Source organism: Triticum urartu, chromosome 2A, assembly GCF_056163025.1.
Source record: "Triticum urartu cultivar PI428250 chromosome 2A, HENAU_Tu73, whole genome shotgun sequence".
Classification (NCBI taxonomy): domain Eukaryota; kingdom Viridiplantae; phylum Streptophyta; class Magnoliopsida; order Poales; family Poaceae; genus Triticum; species Triticum urartu.
The window spans coordinates 448,552,224-448,574,225 of record NC_141874.1 but is presented as its reverse complement, the minus strand read 5'-3'; the positions used below and the strand labels follow the sequence as shown (position 1 = coordinate 448,574,225).

Below are 22,002 nucleotides of genomic sequence, written 5' to 3'. Positions count from 1 at the left end.
ATATGTTTTTGAGATAAGGTTTTGTTTCAGCTGGATGTTCAAATTGAGAGTTCAAAATTAAAAATGTGCTGAAGAAATAAAAAGGATTCCAGCAATTAATAAACGTTCTGGCCAGCAAACAGGTATAATACGAAATAATGTCAGAACAATGATTTTAGAGGTAATGACGTTCCAATATCTTTTGGACTACTAGAGTCATAATGAATAGCAGAACATATATTTCACATTCAAAAATACCTACAATTTTTTAACGCAGCCTTGTCATATTAAAAATTCAGATTGCCTCCTAATGCTGATTTTCTTCTCTCTTTTTTTCCTCATCTAAACACGGTGAACATGCAGCCTTATCCAAAGAAATCATGCAATAACTTTATGGCGCAATCTCTCTTGTCCTCCTGGGCTTTTTTAGCGTTTCGGATGGATTCTCTAGGCAGTAATCTTACTTCGCATGCAAACAATCTTACCTCATGGTCCCTTCGTGACCTTGTCCCGTGGTGGCACAGGACCAAGAATGTAATCTTACCACACAAGCAGTTTTCCTTATGGTTTGATGCACGCTGGTTCATGGCTAGGGTGAGGAAGACGAATAGCGCGACCATATATATATATATGCGGCGCCTAACGGCGGGATAGACCTTCATTTAAGCCAATTAAAATAAGACTGGACCAGACATATCTATATTGAGCAAAGGGATCGCACATATCTGTATTGACTAGAACAAGAATGCAATTGCAAAATAAGAATTAAGGCCACGATGATGCAATCGCAGTGGTGGTTACGGGAGGCAAGAAGAAAGATGCATCCATTAACGTATGACCTCCTCCTCCTCAACTCAGTGCGCCGGCCGGGCCACTGACCGGCGGCTAAGGAGCGACGGCTTTTGTGGAGAGGTCAAGGTACTTCTCAGCAAAGGCATCCAAGGCTTCCAGCCGGCTGAAGAAGGCCAACGTCGTAGCGTCCTCACTGGCCTTGTAGATACCTATGTACACGATTCACTTGTACACATGGATGTGTAGGTCGACGGTTTCTTGCAGGGCGAGGCACCTCGCAGCGAGCGCGACCTCCAGGTGGACATTCTTCGTGGCATCGGCGGGCAGTCGCAGGGCCACCAGTGCTTGAAAGAGGTTCCGACCATGGAGGCCGATTAGGGTGGCAGGCAATGAGGAGCTCGGGCGTGCGGGCTAGAGGAGTACGGTGATGTCATCCACGAGCTTCTTGACGACGGTGAACCTGTTGGTGGTGCGAATGATCATCTGGTCCAACTGAGAGTCGTAGTTGGCGTCGACAGCGGCCATCCACTAGCCAGCCGCCAACTCCGTCTGGAGACGGTGCCATGCCGCAGGCCGGCGTCGTGGACCATCTGGCACAGTCGCTGGCCGCTCGCGCGCATCGCCGCCATGGGTCTGGAGTGAGCACTTTTGCGCTTATTACTGTAGGTGCTTAGGCAAGTGCTTAGGTGCATACGATGTGGTAGGTGCATTGGAATGGAGGGGCGCCTTGGGGAAATACTGACGTAGTTCAAGCAGACATCAGCAGGCAGGAGTCGGTCTACTAATCTTGGACGTGATGCCTATATAATGATCATTGCCTGGATATTGTCATAATTATTTGAAGTTCTATCATTGCCCAACAGCAATTTGTTTACCCGCCGTATGCTACTTTTCTCGAGAAAAGCCACTAGTGAAATCTACGGGCCCTAGGTCTCTTCTTTATCATATTTGCCTTTGAAATATATTTTTATTTGCTTTTATTTTCAGATCTATTAATCCAAAAACCCAAAAATACCTTGCTACAATTTTATTTATTTATTTTATCTCGCGTTCCCGCGAGATCTATTTATCCAATCTACTATAATTTTATCCATCTTTTTACCTGGGAGGGATTGACAACCCCTCTTTTACGTCGGGTTGCAAGTATTTGTTCTTTGTGTACAGGTACCATTCACGTAGTGTTGCATGGTTCTCCTACTGGTTTGATAACATTGGTCTCATCACTGAGGAAAATACCTATCGTAGCCATGCTGCATCATCCCTTCCTCTTTGGGGAAATACCGACGTAGTTCAAGCCGCATCAGGTAACAGGAGACAAAGGGGACAATATTTACCCAGATTCGGACCCTCTCGAAGAGGTAATACCCTACCTTCTGCTTTGATTGTATTAATGATGATGTGAGTACAAGCTTGATTTACCTCAAGATCGTAAGTTGTGTTCTAACCCTAAGGCTAGGTGGTTGTAATTGTGACCGTGGTATCTATGGATTAAACCCGTCAGCTTATATAGATGCCGAGGGTAACTAGGGTTACACGTGGTCGGTTGCCCATCCAGGGATACATACGCCGACGGCCGATGCTGTCCTTGGAGTACACGTCAAGTCTTCGGCAGAATCCATCTTGATCATGTTGAAGAAGTACATGTCAAGTCTTCGGAGTTGGCATCGCCATCCCCACCCTGGTGGCGCACGACCATGGTGAAGGAGGAGCCCTCCCTGGCGACCGCGAATGTGCGCGGCCGCCTCCTTTACTATCTCGACCGTGGCGGCATTTCCTCGCCCTCGCGCACTAGGACGGCGATCGACAAGACGTCACTCGAGGAGGATCGCTGGGAGCGGTGCAACACAGCGCATCATTCGACCTTCGTGAAGTCGAACGCGACACCGGACTGGGTGCGCATCGACCCAGACCTTGTGTTGGCCCAGGCTGAGGATCAATCTAGGACTACCACGTAGACTTCCTCCTGTCGTCGGCGCCAAATCAACGACCAACTCTACAAGATTGGATTGTCTGAGTTCGAGCGTGCCACCCTTGCCCTTGCCGGCAATGGGGCGGGAAGTGTGGGCCGGAGTCTGCGCCTGACCGTCGCCGCAAGCCGGACGCGGCCGATCATCTGCGTGAGGAGGAGCGGCTTTGCTGCGAACGCGCAGCGCCGACCGATCAGGGCTACCGCGACCCCTGGGCAGTTGTCCTCTGGAAGGACGACGACGACAACAGCAACAGGGACGTCAACGCAGGTGCCGACAACCTCGGAGATCATGCCTATTGGATCAACTTCCGATACATCGCATAATTTAATTACTTTTTAAAAAATTTGTTAACCCTGTTGAATAGCGTTTGTTGTGCATGTAATATAAGAAACTTGTTTAAATTTTGTTCATTTTCATGCATTTTGTATGTTTATTTAAATATCCACTTGAAATATGGGCAAATATTTGATGCATAGAGTCGGATGACCGTTCCCATATACGGGGAGAATATCTGGTGCACCGGTGCTTGTGGTGCTACCTGTGCACCGAACTCACGTTACATATTTTAAATGTTCAAAAAACTGGGAAAATAATTTAGCATATTCGCACAACATCAAAGTACGTTGTCACAAAATTTCAAGTCAAAATTTGAAACACACCTTGAAAAACAAAATTGACAAATTTAATACTGAACAGTACGTAACATAAGGTGGGCCTTAGATTTGGCCCATTGTCACATCGATATCAAATTTATCATTTTCATATCTTAAGATATGTTTCAAATTTTGACACGAAATTTTGTAACAACATACATAGATATTGTGTCAATGTGCTAGATTCTTTTTTAGAATTTTTAAAATGTTGTACGACATCCGGTGCACTGGTAGCATCACAGGTGTGGGTGCACCGGATACATTCCCCCCCTATACGTTATCTATGGACACGTTGGACGAAAATTTTATTGTGTTCGATTTAATGGACTGTTTTTTTTTGTTTGAGAACCGCCTCATAGGCATTTATTCATTCAGGCCTGATCATAAAACATCAGAAACACAGAAACTACATTGAGAGGGAGAATCGAGCCCTAATACTAGAGCTTCTTTCGCACACAGATGAGCAGCCCGATTGGCTTGCCTTCCTATCCATCTCAACTCAAAGTCCTGGAAGTTTGGGAGATAAGTGCCAGAAGAACGATCCTCCCCACGTTCCCATGCATTGGCAACGTCCTGACAATCAATTTCCGTACTTATCCTTGTGTATCCATTGGCCAATGCAAACACCATTGCATCCCGGGATCCGGTCAGCTTTGTTAGAAGGGAGAGAGAGGATTGATGAAATTGTTATTGTATTGCTTGAGTCTTGTGGGCATATATATGTATAGGAGTACATGATCTACTTGGAGTACAAGACAAGTCCGAATATTATCTAGTCTATCCTATGTTTCCAATCTAATCAATATACTCAACATCCCCCCGCAGTCACAACGATAGCGACACAGACGGCGAGACTGGAGAAGAATCCGAAGGCAAGCCGACGGACCCCCCCCCCCCCCCCCCCACACACACACACACAATCGTAATAGTCGATACATCACGGAGTCGTGGCTGGAGTGGCAACCGGCGAGGTTGTTCAAGCAAGGCGGTAGCCCTTTGTGCCGTTTGTCGAAGTAGCCGAGAGCGTAGGGTGGTGTAGCCGTGGTCGAGGTAGCCGTGCGAAGAACGCCGTGGTCGGTGTCGAGTCAGGGGTCGCCGGTGTCGAGGTAGTCTCCGTGGAGCCGCGAAAGAAGAACAGCGGCGGCGGCGGCGGCGTAAGGAGGCGGCAACGGCTAGAGAAGGAGAGCGGCGGTGATGCTCGAAGTAGGCGAGGAACCCGACAGCGTGACGAAGACCGGCGCAGACGGCGGCGTTCCCGCGCCAAGGGAGATGGCGCGGTGCATACCGCGAGAGGTCAACGCGCGGGGACGGCGGTGGACCGCGGGCCGCGGCACTACGACCCAAAGGGGCGACTTAGCGGCGGCGGGCGGGTCAGGGCGACGACGGAAGACCTCGGGACGGTTGCGGGGACCACGGGCCATGGCGCTACAGCCCGAAGGGGCAGCGCGGCGGCGAAACGCGGGTCGGTGCAACCACGGGAACGGCCTCAGGACAGCAGCGTGGACCGCGTGCCACGCTCGCTATGGTCCGATGGGACGACACAGCGGCGGCGCGAGGGTCGGTGCAGCTACAAGGACGACTAAGAGCGGACGACCTTGGGACGGTGATGGACGACGGGCCACGGCACTACGGCTTGAAGAGGTGATGGAGCGGTGACACGGTCGGTGCAGCCGGAAAAAAATCACAGGGCGGCGGCACTACGGCCTGACGTGATGACACAGTGATAGCTCATTGCTCGATCGGTAAACGGACGTACGAAACTGAAAGATGATTTTCACGGGACCCGTGAAGGCGCACGCAAGCGACGGCCAGATCTATCGCGTGGCACGGATGGAGGCATGTATACAGCTGATCAGGCCGAACATGCAATGAAGATGGAGTGATTGGACGCCAAGATGAAGACGGCGGGTTCTGCAGCGGTCGCGTCACATGAGCAGGCAACTAAGCCACGAGCACACGTGTTGGACAGGAAGTTGATTCGTACATGTATACGAACGATCAGCCAACATGCACACAACACGGATCGGGCCAGCGCAACGCACGCCATGCGAGCAAAGCCGGTGCACCCACGCACGTACGTCCAACCCTATCCTGCTTGAAGTGGATGGAGGTTGACTTGACGTAGGATCCCCGATCGGATCAAGGCGACGACGGCCAGCGCATACCGACACGCGGACGGAGGCGTGGACGACGGCCGTTTCAGGCCGTCGCCTAGCACGCAAGGCTGTCGTGTCGGAGAAGATGCTAGTGTGGTCGATGCTGAAGTCGGAGTGGAGGCGCGCGAGGGTCGACGGAGAAAGAGAGAAAATCTGGATTAAGCAATCAGGAAAAAGACTCTGTAGGACAACCGATCAATACGATTGGCGGACGAATACTAGGTACGGGCGGCGCGGCCCCCGGCGACGGTCATGAGGCCGACCGCCCCGGGGGCGGCGCGGAGCGGAAGCGGCGGGCGGCGGCTAGGGTTTGGATCGATTAAACTGATACCATGTTAAAAAAGAGAGAGTGGATTGATAAAATTGTTATTGTATTGCTTGAGCCTCATGAGCACATATATATATGAGTACATGATTTACTTGGTGTACAAGACTAGCCAGAATATTATTTAGTCTATCCTATGCATCTAATCTAATCAATATACTTAACAAGCTCGATGATGAATGGTTCAAGCATTGCAACATACTTGGAACACACTCCCTTGCAGAACTGTCCGTTAGCATCCCTGGCCACCACTCATGTGCCAGTACAATCATGAGAGCGCAGTTGAGAGCACCATCAACATTTGTTTTCACCCATCCCGGCCTCGGCGGACGCCAAACTACCTGGCTCACAGGTTTAATGGACGGTGTTGAAGATGCCCTAATCACGCACATTTGATTCCGCTAAGGAAAAGAATAATCAGACGCGAATGACCACGTCAGCTGGTTCTGGTCGACCACGCCAAATAGAAGAGCCCAAACGCTAACTTGCAAACATTTCGCCTCTTCTTCGCTTCTTCCACCCACTCTTGAATCATTCGCCTTTCCTTCCTACCCCCTACCGATCACCTTTTCCTAAACCAACGCCTCGCTTGCTCTCCCCTTGCCATGGACAGGACAAACGCCGCGGCCGCTGCCCCGCCGCCCGTACCCATGGCGGCGCCCGTCGTCCCGGTCGATCTGACGGTCGTCAAGAAGCTCCTCGGGGGCGGCGGCGACCTGGCGGTCCACGACGCGTCTGGCGGTCTCGCCTTTCGCGTCACGGCGGCGGACGGTTGTGGCAGGAGGTGCGGAGGGAGGGCGCTCCTCGACGCCTCCGGGAGCACTCTGGTCACTGCCAGGACCAGCGAGGTGATGATTCCAGCTTGGGCGTCTGCTCTGGTTAATTTAATTCTGAGTGAGAGATTCCACCATCATCAAGTCAACTTGGCTTCTTAATTCGGGTCTACTCCGCTGTTGCTTAGAAAAGTTTCAGCTTCAAGTATACTGCTTATGAAATAGGAGTAGATTGCTCGAATTTGTTTGTCCTCACTTGATTCGTATTAGTTGGATTGCTGCAAAAATGTTACACTTCAGGAGAGTTCAGGAAAGAATACAAGCACTTTGTGTCAGTAACTCAGTATCATACTTCCTCTGTTCATTGAGCTGCCAAAATGTCTTATATTTAGGAACAGAGGTGGTACCTGATAAGCTTAATTAGGCCGATAAGACAGAACAAACAATGAGTAATAGTACGAGCTGCCACAACGTCAGTGCAATACTTGACGTAAGTTTATTTCCGTGCTTTTGTTTTTTGGCTCTCGGAAGCCTGAAGATGATGCTACATTTGTAATGCCCGCCTTAATAATTCGTGATTTATCCCTTGTTGTGCATAATACATATGTAAACTATGTCACTGAGTGGGAGGCTACTATTTTCCAGGGTGCGTGGCAGGCATTCAGAGGAATTAGTTGGGAACAGAAAGACATAATTTTTTCAACAAAGGTAATGTGTACTTCTTCAGATCGAAAGGAGGTACATGTCTTTGTCCCGCCGAGAAGCACATCTGAGGAGCAAAAACCAAGCTACATACTCGTAGGAAATCCATCTCGAAGAGCATGCACGATTATAAGGGGAAACTCCATTGTTGCTCAGGTACTATGGAAATTTTGGTTGGGCGTAATCCACTGATGATCATTATCTGTTGTCTAGTGTACTGGTCCAATGGTTATAACTTTCAACACATTTTAGACTGACACTAAAATGTCAATTATTAATTTGTGCAGACAAATCTCCCGTACAAACTCAATAAGGCCGTCTATTCAAGGCGGAAGTTTAGGGTGACGATTTACCCAGGAAACGATAACATTCTGATCATGGCAATGGTTATGACCTTCCTTGTTCAAAAATAACATAGGTGATGAATACGAACATTGCTTTCAGAAAGCTCAGAGGATGATTTAGTTCATTCTTCTCTCACTGACCAATTGCACTTACTGGACGAAAAAAGGATTCTCGAACATGCACCCAAATGCGTGTCGTCTTCTTACTGGAAAGACTGATATGTTGTAAATATTTTGTTGTTGTCCAGTTTCATTTTTATTTTTTTTGGCTAGACTACTACTGAAAGCGTCTACTTTTCTCGCATTCATTGGCATCAAGGGATGGATAGGACATGGTACTATGAAACCCAGCATTATCTTCTGATCAAGACAGCAGTATGTGTTGCATAATTGTGGCTATAATCCGGATTACCGACCAGATGTTTGTTCTAGTTGTTATGGAGGGCATGGAAAATCATACCAGAATCTCAGCCCTTGTACCGAGCTAGTGAATTTTCCCCTCAAAAGGAAGAAAATAGCTAGTGAATTTTCTTTTCTTATTAGACAATGAATGAACTATTAAATTTCCTGCGCAGGTTCCTAATGAAGCAGACGCCTTCAGTAGAAAGGCCTTAAGCCCTTGAGCACCCACACGAGAAACAGTGTTCCATTAGAATGATACATTCTCTCTGAAAACTTCTGAGAACTTGAGTAAGGCGTTCAATGAAATTCTGCAACAGGATAAGAGAAGTTGAGCACCAAAGTTTTGTCGTGTCCACTTATCGCCGATGATGAAATGTATACATTTTATAACAAATGCTATCTTGACTGAATAGATGGAATCAGTGAAAGTATGGGCAATCATTTCAGCGCTTGAATTACCAGAACCTTTGAATGCTTAGGGCGCCGTCACTTGGCGAGGTTCTCGGAGTTCACAATACACTGGCCTTGGCCTGGCATGTGTCCAGATGAATTGTATCATGTCATGAGCAATAATGAAAATGTTAAATTGCATTTGTTCAGCCTGGGCATTACCAAAAACATGGCATCACATGGCGACAGAGTTCCGTGTATACCTTGGCTGGCATGCCATGTGTGGCTGCTTGATCCATCCGAGGGTGTTTGTATCACTCAAAACTGTGGCTGTTTCATTTATGAAGGGTGGAGTTCTCAAAGAAAAATCTCCAAAACATCTTAGAGGGGCATTCTTGGAACGTAGTCTAAGAGTTCGGTAAAATGAAGATAAAATGCAGCCATGGAAGAAAAAATGATTTCTAATCATGTCCATATGCATCCAGGAAACAAAATGCAAAACTTTGCTACCACTCCTCCGTTCCTAAATATAAGCCTTTTTAGAGATTTCAATACAAACTACATACGAAGCAAAATGAGTGAATTTACACTCTAAAATATGTCTATATACATCTGTATATATCCCTATTGAAATCTCTAAAGAGGCTTATATTTAGAAACGAAGGTATGATACTCCCTTCATTCACAAATATAAGATGTTTTGGATATTTTAATATGGATAACAGACTAAAATAAGTGAACAAACACACTAAAACATGTCTATATACATCTGAATCAGAAAAAGAATTACTTAAACGGAGAGAGTACATGATTAGAGAGATAAGTTGCAGGGAATGGAAATTCATTGGAACTCTCACACCAAGTCCCATCTTGGATTGGATTCTCCCATATTTATTCTTCCTAGGATGCCCAAAGAGCCATTGGTATTGTACGGACATACTAATAAGTAGAACAAAACAAGATTATAAAGATATATGTCTTGGACAAAAAAAAAGATATATGTCAAAAGGTTAATATAAAGCTCAGGGCAAGATAGGTGCAACTGGCAACCTTCCCGACACAACGGCTTGGAGACATACAACGCCTTGACAAAATCGTCGAACCTATATATCAGTATGCACTTCTCTGAAGCACGGCAGCTAAGGCTCCTCCTTGCTAACTTTACCAAGTGCTCGCTGAGCAAACAGCAACTCCTCTCGCTCTCGTTTCTTCGCCAAGGCCTCCTCATCGAGCACTTGGATAGGTGACCATTCGGGTACAGTAAACCAGTCTTTCGTATCAACGGACAAATGCTCTTTCCAATCACGCCATTGAGGGCTTAGCTTCATCGCGGCATAGTCCAGTGCAGTACCAGCAACCGCTAGGGTGACTGCATACTTCACCGCCCCAAAGTGACCACCTGCAGTTCCGGTCAGTTGAGGAAATTAGAAATGGTGACGCATTGTTGGTGTGTTTAGGCCTTTAGGACATAAATATAACTTTCTTTGTTTGAATATTCAAGGCTCACAAAGCATAGTAGAACAGTGAGCAGAGTACTTTTGGACTACAGAGTCAAATACAACAGTGTGTCTCTGCAATCGTATCAAACTGAATATATTGAAATTGAGATTGTCTAGTCACACCTTACTTGATTTTTTGTTATATCCCAGTCACATTTCTTATCCATTAGATCAACATCCAAATTTTGGGCAATGATGTTAAGTTTGGTAAGACCCAATTAATCCAAAGTGAGCAGAGTACTTTTGGGCTACAGAGTCAAATACAACAGTGTTTCTCTGCAATCGTATCAAACTGAATATATTGAAATTGAGATTGTCTAGTCACACCTTACTTGATTTTTTGTTATATCCCAGTCACATTTCTTATCCATTAGATCAACATCCAATCTTCCTCGTCCCCATCCCACGTATATAGAGAATTGACTTAAATTTTAAATACGAGAAATTGATTAAGCTTGTTTGAAACTGAAAAGACAAACGGAAATCTAAGATACCAAGAAGTATCCTATGGAGGATTAACCTCACTAAAACTGAGAATTGAAGTAACTTTTTACTAAATACTGCACATATTTGGACTACAATTTTAGGTTTACTATTGTTTAAGTTGAGATGACCAGGATTAGCAAACATTCCAAGCATCTGAGAATTACTAAAACCGATTGAAATTTGCAGTAGATGCTAACTGATCTCAAATACCCATGGGAAACCAAGGTTAAATATCTTTAAGTTCCTGAAGTACAATAGAGTTAGAATGGCCGACTTGCAAATCAATCAGAAAAGGTACTCCCCGGCCCAAAATATCATAGCGTCAAAAATGATCTTACTGGAATTCTTTTTGTGTCCGTGTGTGTGTGTGTGTGTGCGTTGGGGGCCGCGGGGGGTGCTGTGGTAGTGGTTAATTTGAACAGATCAGAAGATCCCGTGGAGACCTCCGATGTGCAAAGTAATACAGGCAATCTGCCATCTCACTAAATATGGGAAAACAGACAACTTTCTCAATAGTTGCCTTGCTACTACGCCCCTGGCCACACACAGCATGTGATTATAGAAAACAAGATAAGCCCAAGGTGCCGTTTAAATTCACCCTGTGATGTTTCGTACATGGATACATTTATGTAGTTGAAAAAAAAACTTGTACTTGCGCGAAAATAAGAGTGTCCCATTACACGAGGTCATGTGGTAAAAAAATATTTTGATCATGTATGATGTAGCCAGTTGGCACAGCACTTAGCTTCTAAGCACTTGGACAAGCTCTACCAGAACGCACATGACTGACCACAATCGCACGTTTTCCCTGACCTTCAGTCCGTAATGCAATTTAATATGTATCTTGATCTGATACTGGTAGTATGTGTGATATCATAAACTTAATTCTTTCAGATATATAAGTTTGCTTGGTGCACTGTGGTGATTAAATCCATAAGAACAATGAGGAATTGAACACTATAGACAAATTTGACTTGAGGAAAACTGCAAACGTGAGTCACTGAAAGACGTTAAGTATGAAAAGAAACATAAGTCAATATATGATTGTGCAATATAATGACCAACCTTGTATTCGGCCAAGAACAGCTCCACTTGCTAGCCCACCAACAACAGAATTCATGAGGTCATCAGGTGTTGTAGCTCGAGCATCTCTTGCAAGTTCACGTGCACCTAAGTATCAAAAGAGTATGTGCTTTGCAAGTTTACTCCAACATGCTATTTGTTACCTTGATCAATTCACATGAGCAAACTAACATTTCAAAGTAGAGAAAAAGAAGTCACGGAACTGTGCAAGCGTGCAATACCATGGGAACTGGCACTAGTATGGGCCACTTTGCTGTTTAAATTAGCTTGTAGCTATATATTTAACTTGCATCCTTAAAGCAAGACTTGAGCCAGCAGGTGAAACTTGTATATAGCCAACTAAAGATCAAGACATAAACCATATTCGATGACTTAAAAGTAAGTGCATTCATCATGCCAACCAATAGAAGCTGAACCCGCAAAAACTACACTATTCCCAGAACACATATAGGGCCGTGGCTACATCCTACTTCAACATATAAACAGCCACTTACACAATTCGACACGATATTAAGCAGTAAATCCCTGGGCACATTCTTTCACTAGTCAAGTGCTGGCAGTAATAAACATATCCTGCTGTGAGCAATGTGCTGCAAGATTATAGCTGCCAGCCTGCCACGTTGTCTATGTGATTACTCATGAGCAAAGACCTTAGATCTTGTGATCAAAATATCCAAGAACGAAAAAAGGTTGCTTCAATAGAGTGATTTACATTACGAGCAATTTTACGCGATGATAATGAAGTGAACAACAGACTAAGATAATCAAATACTACTTTAAAAGAAGGCCTTGGGTAAATTTGAGTTTTTACTATGGTTAGGGCACAACATTTTGCAAACCGTTCATAGCATGGGCAGGGACAGGGCAGGCACCATATTCAAATTTCCCACCATAAATGACTAGAAACCATAATCAATGGTAAAAGGATGCATATCCAGTATCTCGAATGGTGCACTAGAAACAGGAAAAGCATTCCACCGCCGCATCATGATACCATCTACACTAAATGTTCCACGCAGAAACATCAAAAGTTGATTCAGTTCATCTCGAAGTTGCAATCAAGCCAACAAATCTGATGCCTCTGTGTTAGGGGCCTCACCTCCGTAGCATCCGGCCACGATGGAGAGGTTAGCCGCATAGGTAGCGGCAGCGCGGATCGGGCCAAGGCGCGCCCTGTGCCGCGACACCAGCCCGAACCCAGCTCCGACAACACCTGCCAAGCAACCAGGTCAACGAACTCAACAGATCAGAGATATCTCCCGAAAGTGAACGAAATCCACGACAGTTCCTCACTCCAACGGAGGCGGAAGTGAAAACGAGGGACAGGTGAGGGCGGCTCACCGGCGGCCACGACGGGGACCAAGATCCGCTCCTTCCAGTCGGCAGAGAATGGCGCGGCTGCTTCCGGCGTCCCTGCGCCGGGGTCCTCACCGTCGCCGGCCGGAGTAGACATTCGTGGTGCTGTGGTCGGGCTTGGCGTCGAGGTGACTGAACAGAGCTCGGGCTGAGTGCACGGAGGGCCCAATATCGGGTGACCTTTTCGGTGTGTATCCGGTTGATGGGCTCTCTCGCTTCTCCGCTATCGCCAGTATTGGGCTTTTACAGAGCATCTAAACTGAGCCTTTTTCTCAAAAAAATAAAAAATAATCTAAACTGAGCCTAAAGCGAGCCCTCTCACCCTATCAGTCTTTTTAACCGTTCGATTTCACATCTGGGTGATTTCTGGCCGTCAGATCTTCTTGGCAAACCTAGCAAAAAAGCTCACTCTCCAAAATGCAAGAAAAAATGATTAGCCTCTTTTGTTTGTAGGGGGTGGGAAAAAGGGGTATGGCAACTTGCTTATCTAACATGATTAGGGAATATTGCTTGGATTTTATTGGTATTCAGGAAACAATGAAGAAGGACTTTTCCTCTAAGATCTTGAGGAAAATTGATCCGGAAGAATCATTTTGTTGGAAATGGATCCCTTCTGTTGGCAAATCCGGGGGTATCTTATGCGGTATTAAACATGACACTTTCGATATCAGGTCTTATATTGTAGGAAGGTATGTTATGAAATTTGAGTTATGGGACAAAAGAAAAAATGAACTATTCTATACTTGTAGTGTATGGATCTGCACATGAGGAATTTAAAGTAGAGTTCTTAACTGAGTTTTTTGACATGTGTAGTAACATTTCCTGTCTGTATATTGCGGGGGGAGAGTTTAATATCCTTAGACATGTTGGTGAGAAGAATAAGAAAACTAGACTTTGCATTCTTCTCATATGTTTAATTCTATCATTAATTCCTTTTCTCTAAGAGAAGTAGACATGAATGGTGGTATGTATACTTGGTCAAACAATCAACAAAACCCCACCCTTGAGAAATTGGACAGGGTTCTTATGTCCAACTCTTGGGAGAGCCTATTCCCTTTGACTTTTGTTAGGAAATTGGTGAAAGAGATTTCATATCACTGTCGCCTGATCTTGAATACTGAGGATCTGATCCCTGCTCCTGTGCAGAGGAGAGAATTTAGATTTCACTTGAATTGGCTAAAAAATCCCAATTTCCTTCCCTTAATTGCTAAGGTCTGGATGAAACTGGTTAACTCCAATGATCCAATTGATATTTTGAACATTAAACTAAAGAGATTTAAAAAGTTCTTCAAAGGTTGGGGATCCAACATGTTTGGGCACGCTAGAAAAAAAAAGAGATTGTTAAGAGAGGAATTGGAACATTTAGAAAACTAGAAGAAACAGATGTCTTGTCGCCTGAGCTGTATTGTAGGAAAGTTGAAATCTCGGTGGAGTTGCACAATCTCTTAGTTGAAGAGGAAGTTGCTTGGTTACAAAAATCTCATGAAAGTTGGTTGTTGAAAGGGGATACAAATACATATTATTGTCACAGAATAGTAAATTGGAGAAGGAGGAGGAATACTATTTTCTCTCTCAGTTGTGGAGATATGGTGATAGAAGGAACTAAAAACCTGTTGAAACATGCTACTGGTTTCTACAAGGACCTTTTTGGTCTTGCAGTTGGGAACATTTGTAAAATGGGTGAACATTTGTGGGGGACAAATGAGAAATTGTCAGATATCGATAATTTTATCCTTACTAGACCTTTCTCAGAAACTGAAATAAAGAATGCACTTTTTGCTATGAAACCAAATAAAGCACCAGGGCCAGACAACATTCCTATTGAATTCTTCCAACATTGTTGGGAGATTGTCAAGAGTGAGGTGATGTTATTATTTGAATGGTTCCATGATAATAAGCTTGATGTTTTTTTGACAAATTGACAGTAGGAGAGGTTCCATATAAAAGGTGGTTTACATGGTGGGGTGGTATGTACAGAGGGGGGGGGGGTGATCATCCACTAGAGAGAGGGTGCTAAACTAAAGAGGTGAGTAAGATGTTACAAGAGAGAGTTACAAAAATTAAGCAGTGAGGCAATATGTGCCTCTTTAACCCTATGTTGAAGCAACTCAAAGTCTTTTTTGAATCTGTCCAGCCAAGAGCGTATCAATGGAGCCACCCCCTGAAGTGTTTGTTGTTTCTTTCTTTCCACAGGCTCCATGCTGAGGTGATGAAAATTTCCACGAAGAGGTGGTCGTGCCAGGCAGCCCTAACTTCGCGAATCACATCTAGGCGCGAGCTGAATGTGGGCCATGTGATTTGTAACTTGCTCCAGCAGGTTTGACTGAACGGGCATGTGAATATCATATGATCAACCGTTTCTTCAACATGGCATCCACAAAGGAGGCAATCATAGTCATGCCCAATGTTATAATGGCGCCTCCTCAACATATTGCGGGTGTTGAGACGGTCATGGAAGAGCAGCCACCTGAACACCTTGAGCTTCATTGTACATTTAGATCGCCAGAGCGGGTTGAAGGTAGGATGGGCACGAGCTTCTCTGAAGCAAAACTTGTAATAATCAAATGCTTTGAATTCAGTTTTGCCCCACGTATATAACCAGATATCAGAGATTGAGGTGGTCGGGTTGGTTTGCCAGGAGAGAGTTTGAAGGTCCCGTAATTCGTTGAGATCTTGGGGTGTGAGCGGTAAATGAAAGTTCTCATGCAATGTTGTGCTCTCCAAGAAACGCTTGACAAAGACGTCTTCATGCAACGCAAACGAGAAAGCCCGGGGGTGTGAGTCTTGTATTATGTTGTCCAGCCAGAGATCTTTCCAAAAAGCATCATCGTCCCATCTACCACCAGAACTTTGGAAATCCCACAAAATTTGGACGTGAGTTTAAGAATTTCACGCCACCAGAAAGAGGCCAACGGATCTATGGCATGTGGTATTTTGTCAGAATAATAAGCGTCCCAGATCAAACAGACCCATGGAATGTCCTTCTTGTTATAGAATTTATGCAAAAAATCATCAGGAGGGCTTCACTTTGAATATTTAAGTTGATCACTCCCAACCCTCCGCATTTCTTTGGTTTGCATACCATATCCCAGGCAGCCAGGGAGTTACACTTGTCTCCTTGTTCATTCTTTTTTGTCCAAAGGCATCGACGTCTGATTTTATCAAGCATTTCAAGTATCTTGGGAGGGATTTTCAAAGTGCACATGTCATAGATCAGTAAGGACGTGACCGTAGCGTTAAGCCAAGAGAGTTTACCCCCGTACGACATCATTGCAATGGTTGGGGTAAGGCGATGTTCCGCACTGCAAATGATGGGCATGAGGTCCTGAACAGATGGTTTTGATGTCCCAAGAGGTAGGACCAAGTACGTAAAAGGCATTTGACCAACAGAACAGTCAAATATGTTAGCCAGAGCACTACTAGGGAAAAGCCTAGCAGCAACGCGGGGTTTAGGTATAGCAATAGCGCGGGCATCCGCGCTATTGATACGGCGCTACAGCTAACCTGTAGCAGCAGCACGTGTTGGCCCGTGTTACTGCTATACAAGCATAGTAGCAGCGAGCTGTAGAACAGCGTGCTACTGCTAATAGCTCTAGCGTTTTGTATTAGGCCGCGCTACTGCTAGTGGCACGCTGCTGCTAACTTTACTCCCCTCGCTATTGCTAATTTTATTAGTTTTTGAATTTTTTTCTCCATATTTGTTTTGTATTTGAATAGGCTTTATACAAGAATCTTTAGCACATACAAATGTCATCATCATACACATACAAATGGCTGCGAGACCACAAATGTAATCATAGCATATACATACAAATAGTCTCATCAAATCATGTCATCATCATCCAACACAAAGTGGTCTCTCGTCATCATCTCGAAAATAGCGATACAAGTCTCGAATACTTGCAACTACATCGTCATTTATCTAAACAATGATGTACGCGAGAATAGCTATCACTATGAGTGAGAGCGGAACTATGCAGTACATGAGGCGGCGGTTACGAGTCCTCTCTTGCGCTAGCGTGAACCTCAAGTAACTAGCTTCGGCTTCTTGTCTGCTTTTGAGGCATTTATGGCTTGCGCCCGAGAACCCATCCACTTGCTCCTAACACTCAGGCCACTCATCGTACACTCCTGGAACCTTCTTTTCGTACATGACATAGCACTGCTTCTTCGCCATCAAGAATCTAGGTAATTGTTAGAGATGCACCTTCATCAAGAGAATGTACGATCATATGCAACAAAATATACTAGATAAACACGAAAAAGAAAGGGTTAGCAACTAGATGCAACATATAGTACGCAAACTAATTAACTAGAGGTACGCATGTCATCGTACCCAAGCTAACAAAGTAGCGTTACGCAAGTTTGGCAGGGACCGTGGACATCACAAAGTTTCATCGCTACATAAAGTATACAAGTTCAACCGACACATATCATCATCATCGGCATCGTAAATCATTAGAAGTTCCATCCTTCCATATCATCAAGGATGGACCCTAGCTTCTTGAACGATGTGAGGTCATGAGTTGGATGCCTATGCGAGTTTGGACGTCAGCTGGCGATATAGGGCCGTGGTGGAACATCCCCTTCTCATCGACGACTTCTTTCATGATGATCGTCGCAATGTCCCTTTGGATGCGAAAGAAGTCATCTCTAAGTTTATAATCCGCTTCTCCATGAGATTCTACCCACTTGCAGATATGATCATCGTTTTTGGTTGTCATGCGAAGCTTTTGGTGATCCGTGCTGAACTCAATCATGAGATGGAGGAGGTAGAATCCATCTTTCTTGCTTGGTTTTGGGACATGGATGCAGCAGAAGTTAGTTTTATGCGAGAAACCCAACTTCTTGTTCCTTTGTTTCCTGATCTGCAGGTGGCCACCCCTAATGTTGAAGCCTTAGAGAGCATCATCTAGAATATTCATTATGTGGGTGTAGTCCTTCTTCTCATAGTCTCTGGTAGGGTCGAAATACACAGCATGGGAGACTCGCGGGTAAGAACGATAAGGACGGCGCGCCCGTTACTGCGGGGAAAAATACACCTCAAATTATTCTCCATATGAGCGAGAAGGAATGATTGAAATGTACGAAAGGGTTGTTCGGAACTGACTTACTTTGGATGATAAGGCAGGAGGACAATTTCCTGGTCCTTATTCTGTACCATGAAGTTTTGGAGGTACTCCCTAGCAGTTTCACACTCAAAGTCGCCGAGACTCAAGAAAGACTCATGCACGTAGTACGGATCCACCACACAGATTTGCGAGACTTCTTCTCTCTTCATGTCAGAGCTCATATGTAGCGCAAAAAGGCGGATGATTGTAAAATCGAGCCGCCTTGTCAGAAACATCTCGAAGATATGGTCAAACCGCAGGAAGAACACCTCCGCGGGCCGTGTGTCGACGTAGCACTTCCCCTCAGGCACACGAGCCGCGTATGTCGGATATCCTGGATCCTTCGAGGCTAGTAGGCTTTTCTCAGTCAACAGCACATGGTCATGCATTCTCCTGAGATCCCTTGATAGTGCCTCCAGCAGTTTTGGCGATAGCATCGGCTCGCCCGTGACATGGAACATGGCCGCACCTTTCATGGGTACACACTCTTCAAAATCCATCGTTTGGTTTGCTATGTGCTCTAGCTTGTTTGGAGGCAGCTATTGATACGTCTCCAACATATCTATAATTTTTTATTGTTCCATGTTGTTATATTATCAATCTTGGATGTTTAATAATCATTTGTAGTCATTTTATATTAATTTTTGGTACTAACCTATTGACATAGTGCCAAGTGCCATTTGCTATTTTTTCCATGTTTTTTACATTGCAGAAAATCAATATCAAACGGAGTCCAAATGCCATGAAACTTTACGGAGAATTTTTATGGGCCAAAAGAAACACAACAGGCCCTGGCTGCGCCTGGGGGGTGCCCCGAGGGAGGCACAACCCACCAGGAGGCCCAGGCATGCCCTGGTGGGTTGTGCCCACCTCGGGTGCCCCCCGGACCGCCTCTTTGCTCTATAAATACCCCAATATTCCAAAAACCCTAGGGGAGTCGATGAAATATTGATCGAGCCACCGCAGAGTCCAGAACCACCAGATCCAATCTAGACACCATCTCGGATGGGGTTCACCACCTCCATTGGTGCCTCTCCGATGATGCATGAGTAGTTCTTTGTAGACCTTCGGGTCCGTAGTTAGTAGCTAGATGGCTTCCTCTCTCTCTCTCTCTTGATTCTCAATACAATGGTCTCTTGGTGATCCATATGATGTAACTCTTTTTGCGGTGTGTTTTTGCGATCGATGAACTTTGAGTTTATGATCAGATCTATGTTTTTATATCCATGAAAGTATTTGAGTTTCTTTGATCTCTTTTATGCATGATCTCTTATAGCCTCGTATTTCTTCTCTGATATTTGGGTTTTGTTTGGCCAACTTGATCTATTTATCTTGCAATGGGAAGAGGTGCTTTGTAGTGGGTTCGATCTTACGGTGCTTGATCTTAGTGACAGAAAGGGAAACGACACGTATGTATCGTTGCTACTAAGGATAAAACGATGGGGTCTATCTCTACATAGATAGATCTTGTCTACATCATGTCATCGTTCTTATTGCATTACTCCGTTTCTCCATGAACTTAATACACTAGATGCATGCTGGATAGCGGTCGATGTGTGGAGTAATAGTAGTAGATGCAGGCAGGAGTCGGTCTACTAATCTTGGACGTGATGCCTATATAATGATCATTGCCCGGATATTGTCATGAGTATTTCAAGTTCTATCAATTGCCCAACAGTAATTTGTTCACCCACCGCTATGCTATTTTTCTCAAGAGAAGCCACTAGTGAAACCTACGGCCCCCGTGTCTCTTTCTCATATTATTTGCCTTTGCGATCTACTTTTATTTGCATTTATTTTCAGATCTACTAATCCAAAAGTACAAAGATACTTTGCTGCACTTTATTTTATTTGCGATCTATTTATCCAATCTATTACAACCTTTTTCCCGTCACACACTAATTTTTGGCACCGTGACCCGAAAGGGATTGACAACCCCTTTAACACGTCGGGTTGCGAGGATTTGTTATCTGTGTGCAGGGGTTTTTTACATTGTGTTTCTTGGATCTCCTACTGGTTCGATAACCTTGGTTTCATATCTGAGGGAAATACCTACCGCCGTTGTGCTGCATCATCCATTCCTCTTTGGGAAATACCGACGTAGTTTCAAGCGACATCAGTTGTCTTCCCCCGTCTCTTCCTCTCCTTTTTCTTGGGCACACCTTCCAGACCATTCCTTAATCCCCGCCCTAGTGTTGCCGGGCTAAGCACTGTATGACCCCCGGCTAGTTGAGCCTATGTTGAGGCGGCATCTTCAGGCGTGTCCTGTGAGGATTTCATGAAGAGGGATTTCTTGCAATCCCTGGTACGACGTTCCTGCCCGGGTAGATCATCCCTATCATCATTAGCATGCTGATAGCCCGATTCGTCATATGGTTGACTCATCATATCTAAGTCGCCGTCATAGGCGTTTGTATTGAGGAAACCCATTGGGTCCTCCGTCTCCTCCGTCTCATCATCCATTCTCTGTTCTACGGGACCGATTACATAAGCCAGTACTATTGCACCCCCTTCATCACATCGTCCACCGCTCTCACCCGGTGCTACAGGAGCTGGTAATTGCGCATGCGTGGTGGTGGTCTCCATACATGCTTGTTGATGTGTGGTTATTGGTGTGCTCTCGGCCGGCTCCAGACAAAGAAGATTCTTCGGCCATAGCAGCACCCAACCCTTGCAGCTTCCAATCCGCGATGGGGTCTCATCGTCCTCTCCCCCTAGGTGTAATGGAGGAGGCAAATCCTTGTGCCCTGATGTCACACTCGACAAGGTAACCCTGAAGTGCCCAGCGGGCATCGGCTGGTTGCGGAACATGAGATCCAAGGGCTTCGTTATCACCCCCTTTCCCACATCCACCTTCTGGCCTTTGATGAAGTAGAGTATGGTGCGCGGGGTTTCGTCGGCCTACAAACACATGTCTGCGGCGTAAAACATCCAAAAGGCAATGGAAATGGAATATTCTAGATATATATGTTCGTGCGACATGTAATTACCGTGAGGGCGTCGAGCTCAACCAAAGACGAAGGCCCGCCTAGCGCACCAGAGATTGAGGACGGGCTGCTATGAGCGGGTGCGGGTGCGAGAGGAGGCCCGGTTGCGTGAGCAAGTGATGGTGCGGTGGTGTTGTTGCTCACGGAGTTGCTCGTGACGAAACTAGGCAACGGGAAATCATGTACCGTCTTGTCTGGATTTTCCTTCGTCCAGTTGATGATAGCCGGGACCAAGTTAGTAGCGAAATCATTTCTGCAGGCAGTTATAGCTGCATTGATTTCCTATTGTAGCAACTCATTTTTCTCCTCGACTATTTTTTCGCGTCCTCGGCTGCTTTTTTCTCGAACGCAAGCTTCACCTTCTCGTAGATGTCCGCCTGACTAGACTTCTTTTTCTTCTTCTAGGCCTCCGGGCCCTCGTTGTAAAACACCTTCGACGTGGCGCCGTCTCCGGTGCCGTGCACACGTCCATATTGCGGCCGCTGGCCCAAAGGGAGTCCCTTAAGTTCTTTCAAGGCCCGGTTGAGAGGGGTGTCCCACTTGGGACTCATCGGAGAAGTAGGGCTTTCGGCTGCAAGCTGGTGTTGCTTCTCCTGTAGAAGGAACATGAACCATTTACGAATGTGTAGTCGACTTGATCTGGAGCTAAATGTAAGGTGGTAAAAGAATAATTACCAGTAGTCTAATCAATCTCCTCGTGATCTGGTCCATGTAAACCTTCTTTTCCTTGTCCCACTTGTAGCGGGCCCTGATGAAGTCACGCTCCAAGGGGTTGGTGAACTTCGCGAAGGGGTCTGGGAGACCCGCGGCTTCACATTATGCGTCCTGCTTATCCCATATGGGTCTTTTACCGAGGTAGCCACGGCTTCCGAGGCGATGCTTCCCCATGTTCCTTTGCTGAAGGCTCTTGAATTTCGCAGCCTTAGCCAGGGCTGCCTCGGTAGCGCAAGTGTCCTTGAACTTTTCGAACTCCTCTTCTGTAAGTGTCAGGTTT

At 45.5% G+C, this 22,002-nt stretch overlaps 2 protein-coding genes across 2 annotated transcripts; one reads left to right on the top strand and one right to left on the bottom strand.

Moving 5' to 3' along the window:
• The first annotated feature begins 6,361 nt into the window (after positions 1-6,361).
• On the top strand, positions 6,362-8,233 carry LOC125538090 (protein LURP-one-related 7). The gene is made up of 3 exons (XM_048701392.2): positions 6,362-6,723; positions 7,294-7,506; positions 7,638-8,233. Exons 1-3 carry the CDS (start codon positions 6,481-6,483, stop codon positions 7,761-7,763), a joined length of 582 nt encoding a protein of 193 aa, XP_048557349.1. The 5' UTR covers positions 6,362-6,480; the 3' UTR covers positions 7,764-8,233.
• Positions 8,234-9,250: 1,017 nt separating this feature from the next.
• On the bottom strand, positions 9,251-13,079 carry LOC125538089 (Mitochondrial import inner membrane translocase subunit Tim17/Tim22/Tim23 family protein). Its single transcript, XM_048701391.2, has 4 exons — positions 12,896-13,079; positions 12,654-12,767; positions 11,537-11,641; positions 9,251-9,885 (listed from the first exon to the last, which is right to left on the bottom strand). The coding sequence occupies exons 1-4, from the start codon at positions 13,005-13,007 to the stop codon at positions 9,626-9,628; spliced, it is 591 nt and encodes a 196-aa protein (XP_048557348.1). The 5' UTR covers positions 13,008-13,079; the 3' UTR covers positions 9,251-9,625.
• Positions 13,080-22,002: the final 8,923 nt, after the last annotated feature.